This window comes from Mytilus edulis, chromosome 6 (genome assembly GCF_963676685.1).
Source record: "Mytilus edulis chromosome 6, xbMytEdul2.2, whole genome shotgun sequence".
Classification (NCBI taxonomy): Eukaryota; Metazoa; Mollusca; class Bivalvia; order Mytilida; family Mytilidae; genus Mytilus; species Mytilus edulis.
This window is the reverse complement of record NC_092349.1, coordinates 59,787,872-59,803,710: the sequence shown is the minus strand read 5'-3', so window position 1 is coordinate 59,803,710 and position 15,839 is coordinate 59,787,872. Positions and strand designations below refer to the sequence as shown.

The following is a 15,839-nucleotide window of genomic DNA, read 5'->3' as shown; positions in this document are numbered from 1 at the left end:
GAAAAACAGGTCAATTACGATAAAAGGACCTTGTATACGATAGGTGATAATATTACAAATAAATAGCTGTACATCGATCTATTTTAGGGTCAAAGGAATATCTAGCCTTCGAGTAGTTGATGCATCAGTTATGAGAACTTTAACCTCAGGGAATATCAATGCACCTGTAATGATGATCGCCGAAAAGGCGTCGGATATGATTAAGGAAGATAACAACAGAGTACACTATCAGTACAAATAGTTTTTTTTAGAAATACGATGTAAACTAAATTTGGAACTATAGTCTAAGCAATGATGTAAATAAATACGAGATAAGGAAACTAGAGATATTATCATGACATGAATTATATTAGTTACTATCATACCCACATGACCCATGAAAGAATATTGTTACGAATGTTTCTGCTTTAAATAAATTCATTTATGTGCTTATTTATGCGCCAATAGTATCTTTGTTAGTTTTGTAGTATTAGAGGAGATCTTTGATTGATGTGCATCGAGTTTGTAGTATTAAAAGTAATTGCACTACAATTAAATTTCTTTAAAATTGGAATGCAAAATGCATGTATTACTTCATATCTCCCCATTCATTAACAAGATCTTCTTTTTCGAAGTGAGTTTTAGCCTAACGGACTAAAGAAACTAAAATGAAGACTTGGTGGTCGAAAAGTCTACCAGTCAAACAACTATATAACTATCCTATCAACACTGACGTTGTGTGTTCGAATCTCAAGCGTGGCAATTGCGCTGGTATCTTATTTTAATTAATTACAGTTTTCTGTTTTCTTACCGATTGTAGTTGATTCTCTCCGAACCTCCACCAATAAAAACTGACCATCACAAAATACATGTAGCACATAAGTGCAGAAAGTGGCATTAAAGACCGACAATTTTGCCAAGAAATAATAAGAAGGAAAATTATCAGTACACATATATAAAAAATAGATTTGTCAGAAAGACACTGTGAACTAGACGGTGAACGAATCGTCGACGCAAATAAATACATTTATGCGCCATTATTTTATTAGTTATATTTGTAGTATTATACGTGATTTTTTGTTTGTTATTTCAATTCTAGTTGCAAAACATTGTTATTTCTACATTCATTAACTTCATGATTTTTTCCAAGGTGAGTTTTAACTCATTAGCTAAAAAGCAGTCCTGTCAACACAACTGATCTTGGTCAGTTTGCCTTCACTGGTGGTAAGCGAATGGTCGTAACGTAAATTTACGGTTAGCCGAAAATAGGAGTCAACTCTGGAAGTCATTTTTTTCTCCTTCATATTTTTTCATTTGATTCATTTGAGTCAAACTGCTTGTCTCATACATACTTATCGTCAGTGCGTTGATATTGATGAAATAAAATTTGATACTTAAAATAATTTGAACTTTAAAAAAAATAGTCTTTCAAAAATTCGAGTATGCTGGTCGTAACTAAAACAACAATAATGTTGAGGATGGTCGTAACTCTTATTAAATAGGTCCGAAAAAGGCAAGTCAAGAGTTTTTAAGCATGTCTTTTATGATATGAATATATTGTATGATATGTATGTAAATTTTTACAACGTATCATAAAGCAATTTTGGTCCGTGTATTTCTTATCAATTTATAATTTTTAAAAAGTTTTTTGGAATTTTGATCAAAGTTTTGATATATTAAAATTCAAAATTTTACAATTTTCACATAATAATAAAAAATAAAAGGGGTAAAAATATAGGATTTAACAATGTCCCCCATGAAATTATATCCACCGGCCATTATTTCATAGTAAATACTGTCAATGGACAATTTTTACTAATTTGAATGTGCCAAGGACACAGTTTCCTGAGGTATGAAAAAGTGTCCATGAACATGGACATTATTTAATAGGTGGACATTTTTTCACATGACATTATTTCCGCTAGGAATTTTTTTGATATGATTAGGTATCAATTGATATCCATTGCCTTGCTATTACTGGACGTATTTTAAAATATACATTGTTACATTGACAGAGTTGTCTCATTGACACTCTTCTTATTTATGTTTTTCAGTTTATATATATGTATAATGATTTAAATTCAAACAAGTAACAGATGTTGTTCAGTATTATTTTCCTGAGAGGACACAATCAAATAACAATTACTACGAAAAATTGTCATTTGGATGGACCATATTTCATAACAGTTGCTGTAAAATGCTGTCCACTTGAACAGTTACTGTTACTTGAAAGATAACGCATAAAAAAACCCAGAGTCAATAGTTGTAAGAGGTTATATTCATTACAAAATAAATATTTCTCAAAAGTGGAGACTTCATTTAAAAACAAGAGACACAGCTCTGGTTACGATCATTCTTAGTTAGGAAAAAAAAGCACGAAATGTATCAAATCATTTGTAATTACAAAATAAATGATTTTTAAAAAAACCAACAAACAAAACTATTTGAGGATGTAATTTAACAAAAAATCTACATTTGAAAATTGATACTATTAGTCAGAAAAGCATTAGTTAGGAATAAAAAAAGTAAATAATATTGATCGGTTATGTAGGTTGTTATCGAGACTAGATCAAATGTCGCGGGTTCGTACCTGAATTAAGGAACGTACGCCTCATTTTCAGCCTGGATTTTTAGAATTTGTATTGTCATTTAGTAAAGTTAAGCTGACCCTAAGATGCACAGTTATTCCCTGTGCAATAAAGAAGTTCAGGTATGGTTATTTCACGTGGTTTTAGCAAATCCTGAATACACCTATTGGCACCATGCCAATTTGTCTATGTTGAAATTATGCAAACATCCTATATAGAAAATTACACGGATTATTTATATCATAGCCGTGTTCTAAGTGACACGTACATGCAGGTCATAAATTAATTTGTTGAATGAAATTAAATCGTTAACTACTGATGGGTGCCGTAGGAGGTCCATTGGAGTTTCGAGCGAGGATTTATTGGCATGGGTTGGAATACCAAATTGCGACAATGAACGATGTGGTAGTTTCTAACGTAGGAGGCTGTTGATATATATCCGCTATACACACTGAATTGAAGAATTAAATTAAATACGATTGAATGAGTGTATGAGTAGTTAGGAGCCAGGATAATATTTAAAGGTTGAACTTTATGCTTCAACTCAGCGTTCTGTTATTGTAAAAGCTGAATACATTCATACAATTAAAACATTTATCGTCTACATTATTTTCAACCTGCATAAGTTTGCAGTATACCGTAAATAACATCTGAGTTTATTAACATGGTTATGTGCACATTAATTTTTAAAATACTTTGATAAAAGTTACCACCATCGTGTGTTAGTTACAACCAGCATCTAAAATGCTATAGTTGACGTTACGACCATCACACATTTAAGTAGCAACCATCATGCTCGAATTTTTGAATGAATATTTTACGAATATGTTCCTTATGCCGTAACTACGTATACAATACCTTTTCCTTTTCACGATTGTGACCCCTTTGAATTAGACTTTTTACCGGATTTGTAATAACATAAGCAACACGACGGGTGCCAAATCCTTAGATTGAAATGATTTAGTTGAAAGTTTCCCGATAAATATGAATCCAGACTTGATAAAGTGTTTATCAAAATACCGAATTCCAAGGAAAATTAAAAAGAGTAAGTCATTCATCAAATGGCAAAATCGACAGTTCAAACACATCAAAAGAATAGGGAAAGATGTCATATTCCTGCCTCGGTACAGACATTTCTTTATGTAGAAAATGGTGTATTAAATTTAATCTTATAGTTAGCTAACCAATCACATGTTTAAGTGTTGCATAAGTATCCATTATATTTACAACATTGTGTGAGCAAATCAAACAGACACAATACATTTTGTATGTTTAAACATTAAAAATTTGGGCAGAGCAGTCAAAATTGTGGTATAATCTAAATCATTAGGTAACTATTTCATGAAAGAAAATAAAAAATGTTATTTAGACAATGTATACTCAAAAATGAAAGACACGAATGCGATATTGACCATATCGCATTTACAAACAGTAGATTACTTTTATCTACGAATTTAAATGTCCAATGAAATATAACAACTATTGTCTAAACTAAGACATAGATGGACAGATCCCCATGTATGTTCGACTACATGGATACGGGAATTGTTACTTTTATCTAGAAAATACATAGAATAAAAGGAAGAACATTATGAACTTCATTTTAAACTCCAGAGAGGATTTACCCATTTAATCCTTTTATGATATTAACTTTGCAATATTCTTCAACCGAGACAATTTGTAAACATCGCTAATATCGAAAAGCAATTATCTTCATACATATTTGATCAATATTGTCATTTATAAAAGACAAAAAACCATTAAATTTGCAATGTCTCATAAATCATATAGAACAACAGTCAATTCTTTTCAAGAACTTTTTTTCGCAATAATTGTTTTCTTTAGAAAACTAAATTATCAATGCTATTCAACTTCGTACTTTATTTTGCCTTCGAATAAGAGCACTTTCATAGTATCAAACTTGATGTAAACAGTAAAGGTAAAAGATACATAGAGATTCTTACATTGATACGAGTGAATTATCGGATTTGTCCAATCGAGATAGTTAAATTATCAATTTTAAAGTCCGAGCCTCGAGTGCCTTACACATTGCACGAAGTTGTCAATTTCATTAACACCTGTTAAAGCATATTTTGATTCATCCAGCTAGCTAAAAAGGTCATGACCCGTAAAATCATCCTATGATCTTTTGAGATCACCGACAACCGCACGTTGATTAATTTTTTTTATACAATGGGTTCGGAAAGGGATAAATTTCCATAGAATTAGAGAAAAGTATTTATCAACAAGGTTTCGGTATGTTCCGATGAACTTCTTTTAAAAAATGACGAGACGTTTGTTGTTAAACGGTTTACATATTAGAAATATAAAGACAACAATTACTATAAAGTTGTCATCATCAATTCAAATGATGAACATAGAGAGCATTGTAACTGTTTACCAAAACTACATGTAAAAAATGAATTGGCATAAGTTAAGCTTTTACTACAAGATGAAAACAACTTTGAAACCAAATTTATGTAGTCATGGTTTTGCATTTTGATTTATGGTAAACGTGCTTCCCCATATATGCATTAATTGTTTTCAGAAAACCAGAGTATATTTAGTTGCATGTTGCACCTGTCAATCATTAAATGAACATCAGGGTTGATCCTGATACTGATTCGACGATGCGACCGCCAGATAACTGCCAAATTAAATCAAAATGTTCAAACGAAAACAAATACACTGACCGGACGATGACCAACCACTGGACAACAAATAGACGAATGCGTTCAAATATGGTAAATTGCTATACACAATTTTGGATCAAAATTAAATTATTAAGGAGGGAGAAAAATGTTGTAGCATACTTCCGAAAAATTATTATTTCCAATTAAACTGCACCTGAATTAGGAATTCTATTTCCATTCCTCAGTCTTTAGTTTTCTATATAGTGTTGGTGTTGTTTTTGTTTATCGTTTTAAGCTCTCCTTGTCAAAAACTTTTCTTTTCATATGACGTCTGTTGTCCGTCGTCGTCTATCGTAAGTCGTCGCCAATCGTCCGTCATCATATGTCGTCCTTATCCATTAAGCCATGGTCACAACGAACCCACGACACATCTATTCAGCGCAACAACATGAAATTTGGTCAAATCGTGGGTCATCTGTGGTCATCGTACGACAGTTGCACGACAGTCGCACGATATTTTCAGCATCGTGGCACTGTCGTGTGTCGTGGCACAAAAATTGAACATGCACTTTTTTTGCTCTACGATTTGTTTGTCGTGTCACTGTCTTGTGGCTGTCTTGAGAGTGTCTTACCACTGTCGTGCGATAAACACATTGTCGTGGGTGCCAAAATAAACCATTTTAATAAAAAAAAAAAACAATCGTACGATTGTCGCACGCCTGTCGCAAGACACTCGTTATACAGTCGCACGATTGTCTCAAGATCACCAAATTTCGTACGATGCTATCACAACATTGATTGTATATCGTACGACAGTGGTACGTTCGTCGTGCAACATATTTTCGTTTTGTTTAGAAAAATACAATTCGGCGGGAATGTTTCCGTCCCCCGTCACAGTGACGACATTATCAGCAGGGTCGTCTACAGAAGTTTCCAAATAGTTTAAGCTTGTGGTAGGGATCTGGTCACCATCAACTACGTTTACTGATACCACCTTTCTTATGATAACTTTTCTTTTCGTGTGCATCCTGGTTTAAATTCGCTGAACAATTATAATATAAACTAATACGAAAAACGTCGTTTATTTGGACCGAACTTATAATGACACTGAACAACATTGTAAGCAAATGGCACGCAATAAATCGGGCCTTCTTTACAGAATAATAGTTCTGAGTCAAACGCGCGATTGACCCACGACTATTGTGCGACAGTCTTGCGACAGTCGTTCGACAGTGACACGCACATCCCATGACAGGAAAACCTGAAAAATAGCACCAAACAATTCACGATTGTCGTACTGCTGTCGCACCACTCACTTGCGACAAACCCAAGACAGTACAATTACCATTCTTTTTTTTTCTGTATTGTACCCATCGTGGAACCATCGTGGACATGTCGTATATGATATGACCACTCGAAATATTTTTTTGACACTTTGCACGACAGTGCCACGACAACTATTTATAGATCTTCCACGACAAAAAATCGTACGATCTGTTGTGACCGGGGCTTAACACACATCTTCTCTTCTGAAACAACTTGGACTAATCTAACCAACTTAGTTTCAATCATCATTGAGGTATCTTCTTTAGAAATATATGTCCGACGACACTACCGGTCAACCAAGTTGGTTGGGTTGGCTAAAAATTACAACAAAGGGGTAAATCAAGTTTTGTCTATCTAGTATTTTGACGAAGAGCCAAAATCTGACATGACAGAACTGTTCATACGTAATGTTAAGCACTACATGTTATTAATCTACGTCAAACTGTCAGACGATTTCTTCTAGTAGTTCAGTCCTATAAAAAGTCGAATTTAACCGGATTTGTTTTAAATATTTGCCTATTAACATGAAACCTATAATTGATTTTCTCTTTCGCTTCGATTTTTTTCTCATTTTAGTTGCTAAACAAAATCTGTATCTTACCGTCAATTCATAAGAATGCAATAATTAGCAAAGGTTAAATTCTTCGTTATACTGACAAGTAACAGACATAAGTGCGATACCATCTGAAATTTCTTTAGGCTAGACGTGCATCATAAATGTTGAATCCAATTAGCCACAATAATTGATTTTAATTCTCCATGTTCTCGTTTTTACTTCTTTTTTTTAACTTTTTTTTTCAGATTGTATTTTAAAAATGTATTATTTCGTTAAGTTGTGATATTATTTAAATGTACAAATATTCAAAATGCCAACTGTTTTATATTCGATTGCATTTGATGAGGTTATGTATTGTTTCATTTATAAGCCTGATATCTTTAATAAATTTTAACAACTTAGTTTTTTTTGCACTCCCAGGCAACGATTGCCTTTTCTACACTCAGTTTGGAAATTTTTAGTTTTAATGCTCTTTAACATTGTTATGTTAGCAGTGACCTCGAATATGTTATAATGCTGTCTAATTTCGTACTGTAGAATAGTGTTTTTATCAAGAAATTGTTTTTCATCTATATGTACAATGTATAATAATTCGTCTATATTTATATCCGTTGACATATCCGAAAGGGATTAAAATGAGTAATTATATAACACAATGGAAACAAAATCTCGTTTAAATCGGATGTTAAATAAAATTGGCAGTACGTTGACTGAGCATGCACGAAAGCGTATAAGACACGGATCGTTAACGGTCTCCGAATTTGGATATTTTCTCAAAAATTGAGGCTTTCTGTGAATTTTTTTTTTTCAAAGACAAATTAAGGCAATACAAAACACTTCATTCATACGTCATATCACAAATATTTCCGACTCTGTATGGTTTCAGAGGCTCAATGAAATGTCATTTTTTAATAGTATAGATGGATGTGTTTAAAATGATATTTCAATTTTAATTAATGTTATATTTTCAATACATTTACAGAGTCAAAATAAAAACAAAATGCTGTACAATTTCACGATAATCTATATTTATCGCTGTTGTAAGAAATTTTTCTTTGATCTTGCTCAGAGGAGTCAAGTGATATGAAAAATTATCGCTAAAAATTAAAGGGGCACGTTGCGTTGCTAATGAAATTGACATGAACTTGACAACATCGTCATAGGTAAAATAGCGATAAACAGATTATCATTGGTCATCTCCACTCGATTTTTTGCTTTTCTCACTTTCGCCGTACCGGCTCACGCGAGAAAATCAATCTCGTTGAGACGATAAACGATAATCTATAAATACGTTAAATACTATAAAGTATATAATATAATACAATATAGTTTTGGGTCAAAATGTTTTGTTTGTATTTGTATGTTTTATTAACTTTCAGATTACTAGCGTTTTGCCATGCAAGTAACGTGTTTTTCTTTTACTAATTGTCCTCTTACATGTACATACACTTTGTAAGTCATTTGGTCGAGATTTAGAAGAAGTAGATATCTAGAATCTACTAAATATTTTAAAAACATATGCATTGTAAATATCTTTTGTGTGAATAACTTATCCTGTTATATGAACATCTTGTATTCTCTATAGAATATGCCTTTCACCCAGGTCGAACCATTTAAAATTTTTGGAATTATTTATTATGTAAATTGTTCTGTGTGTTTGCATTTTATAGATGTTTGTCCCGTTGCTCCTAGCAAATAGAAATAAATCAGTGGTTTATAATTTGGTGTCCAATTAAGCATTCTCTTCGCATAATAAAAGCATCCATTTAAAATGCAACCAATCGAGTAGTTATGTAATTCTAAAAGCTCATTAATTAATCATAATTATTTCAATATAACCGTATTTGACATCAATTTAACAAACCTAAACGCTTCAGCAGTAAACCAAGATAATATCTTCAGCAAGGAAAAAAAAAACCATAGCTTGAAATATTTCAAAAGTGGAAACAGACCAATCAACACATACATGACATAATGCGCATCACCTGATCATATAATGTCAGCGCAAAGAAAAACAACTTACTGATAATTTTGTAAGAGCAAGCTATTGAAGTTGATCTTCTTGGAATGTCATTCGACATGACAAAAATTATCATATCTATCATATTTCTATACATGCAAACTATGTTCATTGCTGTTATAAGTGAATCAAGAACTAGATTGATCTCAGCGCACCTTAAACCTGAATATGACAACATGTACGAAGTAGAGAACGCCATTGGAAGCTATTTTGATATATTTGTAAGTGAATGCGGTGTGATGTGTTTGTCAAATAAGCGTTGTGTATCATTCTTCTACAACAATCTTACAGGAATGTGTATTTTACACTCAAATTCGTTCACCTATACTGTGATGTCAATCTCAGAGAAAGGGTGGAAATTTTACCTTTCACAGGAACGTAAGTTTTATAAATTTATGCACAAGTAACGTCGTTTTTTCCCCCGGTTAAAACATTTAATCCTAGGACATACGATACGTTGTTTTACAAACACTGGGTCGGTGTCACTGCTGATGGTAGTTTCCTTCCCAATTGTATCACCAGACCAGTAGTCTGCAGTTCTGTGTTGATATGAATTATTGTTGATTATGTTAAATTTGATTTTTTCCACATGTTGATGATTTTCTACTCCAGTGTTGGCCCTCAATGTTTTTTCAATCTTTTACATTATATGGCCTTTTAAACGTTTTTGGTTCGAGCGTCACTGATGAGTCTTGTTTTCAGAAAAAAACCCGTTATAAAGTTATTCTTTACAATCTATTGTTATCGCCTTCAATAAGATTGTACTTGTTTAATGTCAAATTAATCATAGTAATCAGCTGGTGCCCCGTTGACTTCAGCTCCGGTTGGGGTTGCTAAGTGTTTTGTTTTTTATGTTGTTTTTTGCATAATGTTAGCCTTTTTGGTAAGTTTTCAGTTTTTGTGTTGCCATGACAAATAAGTTTGAATACTCTTTGGTATCTTTCACCACTCTTTTTAAATCACATGAAATTAGGGTAAAATTTTATTATAATTCATTAGGATTTTAAATCAACATATTCTCAGGTGGTGTTTCAGGGAAAAGACATTAAATTTCTTCTGGATGTTTTTTTGTGTGTGTACATAACCCTATCTTTATTATGTGGACAAGTAGAAAACAAGTATCGTTACTTATTCAGAAAGGTTTAATTTTTACGAACTAAAGATAATGCACAAGTATATTGAATGCATAATTTTCGTTCTTTTGAAGCATGTTTGGTACATGTCCTTAACCTTGATTATATAAATAAATACGGAAAATCTGTAAGGTTGAAAATGAAAAGCAAATAGTGAAGCAGAGTAGTGAAATAATAGTGTTGAAACCTTTATCTTGTTGTTTTTTTGCATAACACTGATCAAGTATTTCACTTAATTTATAGACGTAAGGTCCTGCAACCCACTCACTTACTTGAAATTTGCATTGGAACCGCTGGACATAAATACCAAATCAACAGCTTTGTTTGAAATTCTGAAATACAAATGTATTTAAGGAACATGCCATTACAAAAAATTCCATGCCAAGACAGAAAACTATAATTACAACTCGGGTCTCTCTCACAGTGTAAGTGGTATAAAATTTGATATCTTCCAACGTTAACTTTCAGGATGATATTTTTTTGATTTACTTTGTTAGATAACAATGTCATCTTTGTTTTTAATATGGACACTGTGTAAAGAAATAATTGTTTAAAATGTCCGTCAACAATAGTTGATGAAAATCCCACATATTTCTCTATTCTTAGATAAAAAAAATGACTATTGATGGATATATTAAACAATAAATTTCTTGATCTTAAAATAAACATTTTTAGTTTACTTACTATTTCATCTATCAATATTTTTTTCCATACTATAATAACTACAGTTAATAACCATCTTACCAGGTGCCGGTCGCTGTTTGGTCAACTTCTTCTACTACAGAGAACTGGACTTGTGTTATGAATTTAAACCGCCAATTCCAAGATCTGTTATTGATACAGGTTTCGTGTGTACAGGAACTGAGCTCATGCGTATTGATTCCATTGAAAGACAAGAGTATATCAAGCTTGTTACAGGTAATTAAGGAGGTAGACCTAGGTTAAGGGAAATAACTTTTAAAATCATCAGTACGTTTGTGTCAACCATTTTCAAAAACATATTCTAAGCTTCTAGGTTACATAGATTATTTTCAATCTGTTTCAGGTAAATGCTTAAAATACATAGGTGAACTTGACTTTTACAAACGCTTGTCTGATTTAAAGAGTTATCTCCCTTAACCTAGGTCTACATCCTTAAGTAATACAATAAAATAGAAAACAACACGTTATAAATTGTCTGAACCAGTTTTATGGATTTGCCTCCATCAGAAACGCTTAGAGCCGAACATTTTAAAGCCAAGGATTTACAATACCGAAAAGTTACTTAATATGTGTAAGTAATAAATCATTTTATCTGACCTCCTATACATTTCTAGGAATATGATTGGTTAAAAGCGTCCTCGTGAAAACCGTGTATATTCAATGTTAGGTTAGTTGGGAGGCGGGGCTTATTCCATACACGGTTAGTAGTGGAGTTACGTCCCTTTATATTCCATATAAGGTAATAAGGAGGCAGGGCTTATTTCATACACGGTTAATAGTGGTGTTACGTCCCTTTAGAAAAACAAAACAGTACTGAGAAAAAATCTTAAAGATTTCAACAGACGAAGAAAGTGATGATCAAGTGAAATAAATTCAGAAAACACATTTAAATCTAACAAGTTGTCATCATGTTAATGCTAACTGTATTGAAGACTTGCTCGTTTTGAAAGGTCACTAGTCTAAATTTTTCACGTTAAGATAGTCGGTAAGATAAATTCGTTACATAGTGTGCTAGTGACGTAATACGGTATATATGGGGTCAGTAAATTCCATATGGGGATTCGAGCTTCGCTCTCACCCCATATGGAATTTACTAACCCCATATATACCGTATTAGGTCACTAGCACACTATGTAACTAATAATATTATATTTTTACTTTAGGAAATGTTATAATTATAGAAAGAATGCAATAAGCATGATAAGATTACGGAAAAAAAGGAAAACATATTTCTTTATAACAAAAAATCTTACGATTTCCAAAATGAATGGGTATCAATCATTTGCAATCAAACGTTAAAAATAATATAATTTCCTTCACTACCTTAAGGAAAGATAATATTTCGAGAGTTCCTTACCCACAACGTTTAAACCAATGCCACATATATGTACTTGATTCAAGTTTTCCAGAATATTCCTAAGTATTTAGAAATATCCTTAGTACTCTCATATCATCAATTAAGTATAAATACTTTAGAACATATGCAATAAGAAGACATTATTGAATTATTGGATTATTAACCCAATTCTTTAAGTCATTGGTTCAAAGGTCACGGTGACAGCGGCTATATGTTATGGTATTTATCAGACATCTTTAGCAATATGTGTTAGATTAATAACCCATGAATGAAAAAGGCCCCCAATGAAGTCAATGGGTCAATAGTCAAAGATAAAGTTTCAGCAGCATAAAATGTTTTCGAATTATATCTTTTGAACCAATCGTCTTAAACTTTGGTACAATTCCTTTGGAAACCTCTATTGATTATTTATACTTCAGAGAACAAACTTCTTCCAGACAATATCGTTAATATATAAAGGATGTATCAATTACGAAAGGGTAATGAGCTTTTGTTTAAGATACTTAAATTCATTTTGAGGCAGCTGTGTGAAAGGTCAAGTTCACAACAGCAAATATTTATAGCCCTAATTGATAATAATTACAGACATGCATTTATTTCAGCTGACATCGGAAAAGTGTACCCTGATGAAATCTGTATACAAGGTGAAAAGACACAAGGTAAATGGACGTACAACGATGGATCTACGATGGAGTATTTCAGGTGGCTACCAAATGAACCTAGTGAAAAATCTAACGTTATCCGTATGGTTCGGTTGAAAAACTACGAGTGGGGGGTTATTAATCTTCGAGGAAATTGTACCTATATGTGTGAATATCGATTACAGAGTTAAAGCTGGTGACGCTATTCAATATAACGAAAAAGTTTTTTTCTTCTTTAATGTTAACTTTTCAACTTTTCTGTTTCGTATACTAATCACCAGAATTAATTTACAAATTTCCTATTCATATGCTAAAACAATTTATCGTTGGTAAATCTTATACTTGTACGAGTGCACATGTCACCACAATATTACCGAGACGTTTATATCTGATTAATACTACTACTCAGTTATTCATGCAAGCCATAAATTTGTTTGGGATTTTCACACTGGTCCAAGCCATTTTTTATTTTACCCCCTGAGGAAAAAAATAATTTAAAACTAAAAAAATCAAAAGTATATATAAAAGTCTATGGTTTGCATGAATTATATATTAAAAAACCTTCCGAAAAAAATGTGTTAAATTCGTATAATTTCTACAATTATTGCAATTTATTTTTAATGGTTTATTTATGCTGGATCCAATTTACTGTCTAATCAACAGTTAACGAAATGTAACTTATGAGTGAGATCACATATTTACTTGTACATATCCGTTATCATATTATGCGATAAATGCAATAGAACAAAATGAAAATAAAAACTATATAAGAAATTCATTTTAAAGATAGATTTTTAAAATTTGCAGCGTACACATGTTTGGCCAACCTTCAGCTTGGGAGATTTTATTCGTATGATATCATGATTTGCAATGACGTCAATACATACCAAACTATGTTAGACATCACGTGACTTAGCTGACGTAGCACTCCGCCATCTTTAGTAAATTTGTCTCATAAACTGGCCCTTCAATAAACTCTAATGTTACCGTTTGCTAGCTTTTGCTAATCTTTCCTTTCTTACATATATATCTCTTCACATATTGAACCTGATAGTTTTAATTCAGACGACATTACGTCCCTGATCAATTGTAAATAATCCTCTTTTTTCCAGATGTGCCCATAGTCTGTATTGTAAAAACTAACAAACTTTAGCCTTCTTATGCATCAATTTCACAAATTCCTTACACAAAAGTATAAATTTGATGCTATATTGTAATATCTGAAACATATGTTTAGCACTGCATTCTATTTTTAACAGTTTAGTTCGTTGGCTAATTATGTCTCTTATCAATTTGAAACTATGAATTTTTCGACCATGTTGGAATTTTCAAAATGGCGGCTTTGTCATTTATTGTGTTCATACTTCAAATAAATTTGCCTTTCTCATTATGTTTTTCCATATAGTTTTAATTGTAGTTTTTTGAAAAAAATAAATTTGTTGTAATCCATGTATATTATGAAATCTGCATTAAGATACACAAAGGCACATACCTAAATAAGAACACACGTCTATTTATTTCTCTAAGGAAGGCAAAACACCAGGGAAGCCTGACAATATACATCAAGACTACATCACACAATTATTCAGGTATTACATAGGAAACATATCAAAAACCAAATGTCCATGTTATAATCCTCTATTAAACAAACTAAGTTTAAAAAAAATGTACGATATCAATACAAGATATAATATCAGATCAATAATAATGAAATAAAATCAATATCTTTAAAGTATTTTTTTCTGTTGTTTTTTGTTGTTGACAAAATTAATATTGAAATTTGACCTATTGGAAATTTAAGATAAAATACACATAATTAGATAAAATTATTTATCATATAATGTTATGTAATGTTGTCATTTTAATGTTATATTTAACATTGTCATAAAAGCGGAAGGTTTGGCTAGCCACAACACCAGGTTCAACCCACTATTTTCCTGTACCAAGTCAGGAAAATTGCCATTGTTATATTATAGCTCGTTTCTGTGTGCGTTGCACTTTAATGTTGTGTTTCTGTTGTGTCGTAGTTCCTTCTTATATTTGATGTGTTTCCCTCAGTTTTAGTTTGTAACCCAGATTTGTTTTCTTCTCAATCGATTTAGGAATTTCGAACAGCGGTATACTAGTACTGCTACCTTTATGTATCAGCCATTTACCAGCCGAGCTGTGCCGACAGAGTTATCGACCCTTATATTGACTTGTCTAGCTGCGTATGCCGTTAATACTTTTCATCAAATTTCGCAGTATATCATTTTATTTTGTTATACATTTTTCAAAACTATACCGCACTTTTTCGTTTCGGTTTGTTATGCAATAGAATAGAAAAATTTCCTGTTCAATAGGTTGTTTTAAATTTTCAATTTCAACACAGCGAAATCGAAAAAAGTGTTTGCCCAAAAGTTTACAAAAATAATATATTAAATTATATGGGTGGTAATTTGCAACCGCAAAACATACAGTACATTTGGCGACATATGCCTGACAGTCATAACTCAATTATTTGTCAGGTACAGCTACCTACATGATCCCCTTTCATCCTTAATTTTATACAACTCATATATAAACATGGTAAAATATAATCAATTTCTTGTCATTAAGTAACAGTTCATATTTTAAGTATTCTTTAACAAGTTGGTGAATTACGGTATATCAGGTGCAAATCAAAAAATTAATCATGCATTACAATCTACTGTTAGATTGTCGGAAACGTACATTTTTTGACACAAAGCAAACAAATTCGTAATTATATAATTAAATTTATCCGTAATATCAATTAAACACATTATTAATTCATAAAATGAACTTGACCTCACTCATTTTATAAAGGATGTTTTCTAGCTGACAACAATTTACAAAATCCTGCCGACAGTACGAGCTAATATTGGCGGTAAAATACTTAACGGT

At 32.0% G+C, this 15,839-nt stretch overlaps 2 protein-coding genes across 2 annotated transcripts in view; both read left to right on the top strand.

Annotated features, from left to right (window-relative positions):
- Nucleotides 1-437, top strand: part of LOC139526158 (glucose dehydrogenase [FAD, quinone]-like) — a 35,825-nt gene extending 35,388 nt beyond the window's left edge. Inside the window, exon 12 of the mRNA XM_071321291.1 lies at nt 88-437. Coding sequence (XP_071177392.1) covers nt 88-241 — 154 coding nt within the window. The 3' untranslated portion in view covers nt 242-437. The remainder of the gene's footprint in view (nt 1-87) is intronic.
- An 8,668-nt stretch (nt 438-9,105) lies between these two features.
- On the top strand, nt 9,106-13,143 carry LOC139526157 (uncharacterized). Its single transcript, XM_071321290.1, has 3 exons — nt 9,106-9,480; nt 10,983-11,153; nt 12,897-13,143. The coding sequence occupies exons 1-3, from the start codon at nt 9,150-9,152 to the stop codon at nt 13,124-13,126; spliced, it is 732 nt and encodes a 243-aa protein (XP_071177391.1). The 5' UTR covers nt 9,106-9,149; the 3' UTR covers nt 13,127-13,143.
- Nucleotides 13,144-15,839: the final 2,696 nt, after the last annotated feature.

What these genes read in the sequence shown, in the direction of transcription:
- LOC139526157 (XM_071321290.1), top strand. Translation starts at nt 9,150, where the DNA reads ATGTCATTCGACATGACAAAAATTATCATATCTATCATATTTCTATAC. An exon ending in ATTTTACCTTTCACAGGAAC is followed by an intron (nt 9,481 to 10,982) that starts GTAAGTTTTATA and finishes CCATCTTACCAG; the next exon opens with GTGCCGGTCGCTGTTTGGTC. An exon ending in GTATATCAAGCTTGTTACAG is followed by an intron (nt 11,154 to 12,896) that starts GTAATTAAGGAG and finishes CATTTATTTCAG; the next exon opens with CTGACATCGGAAAAGTGTAC.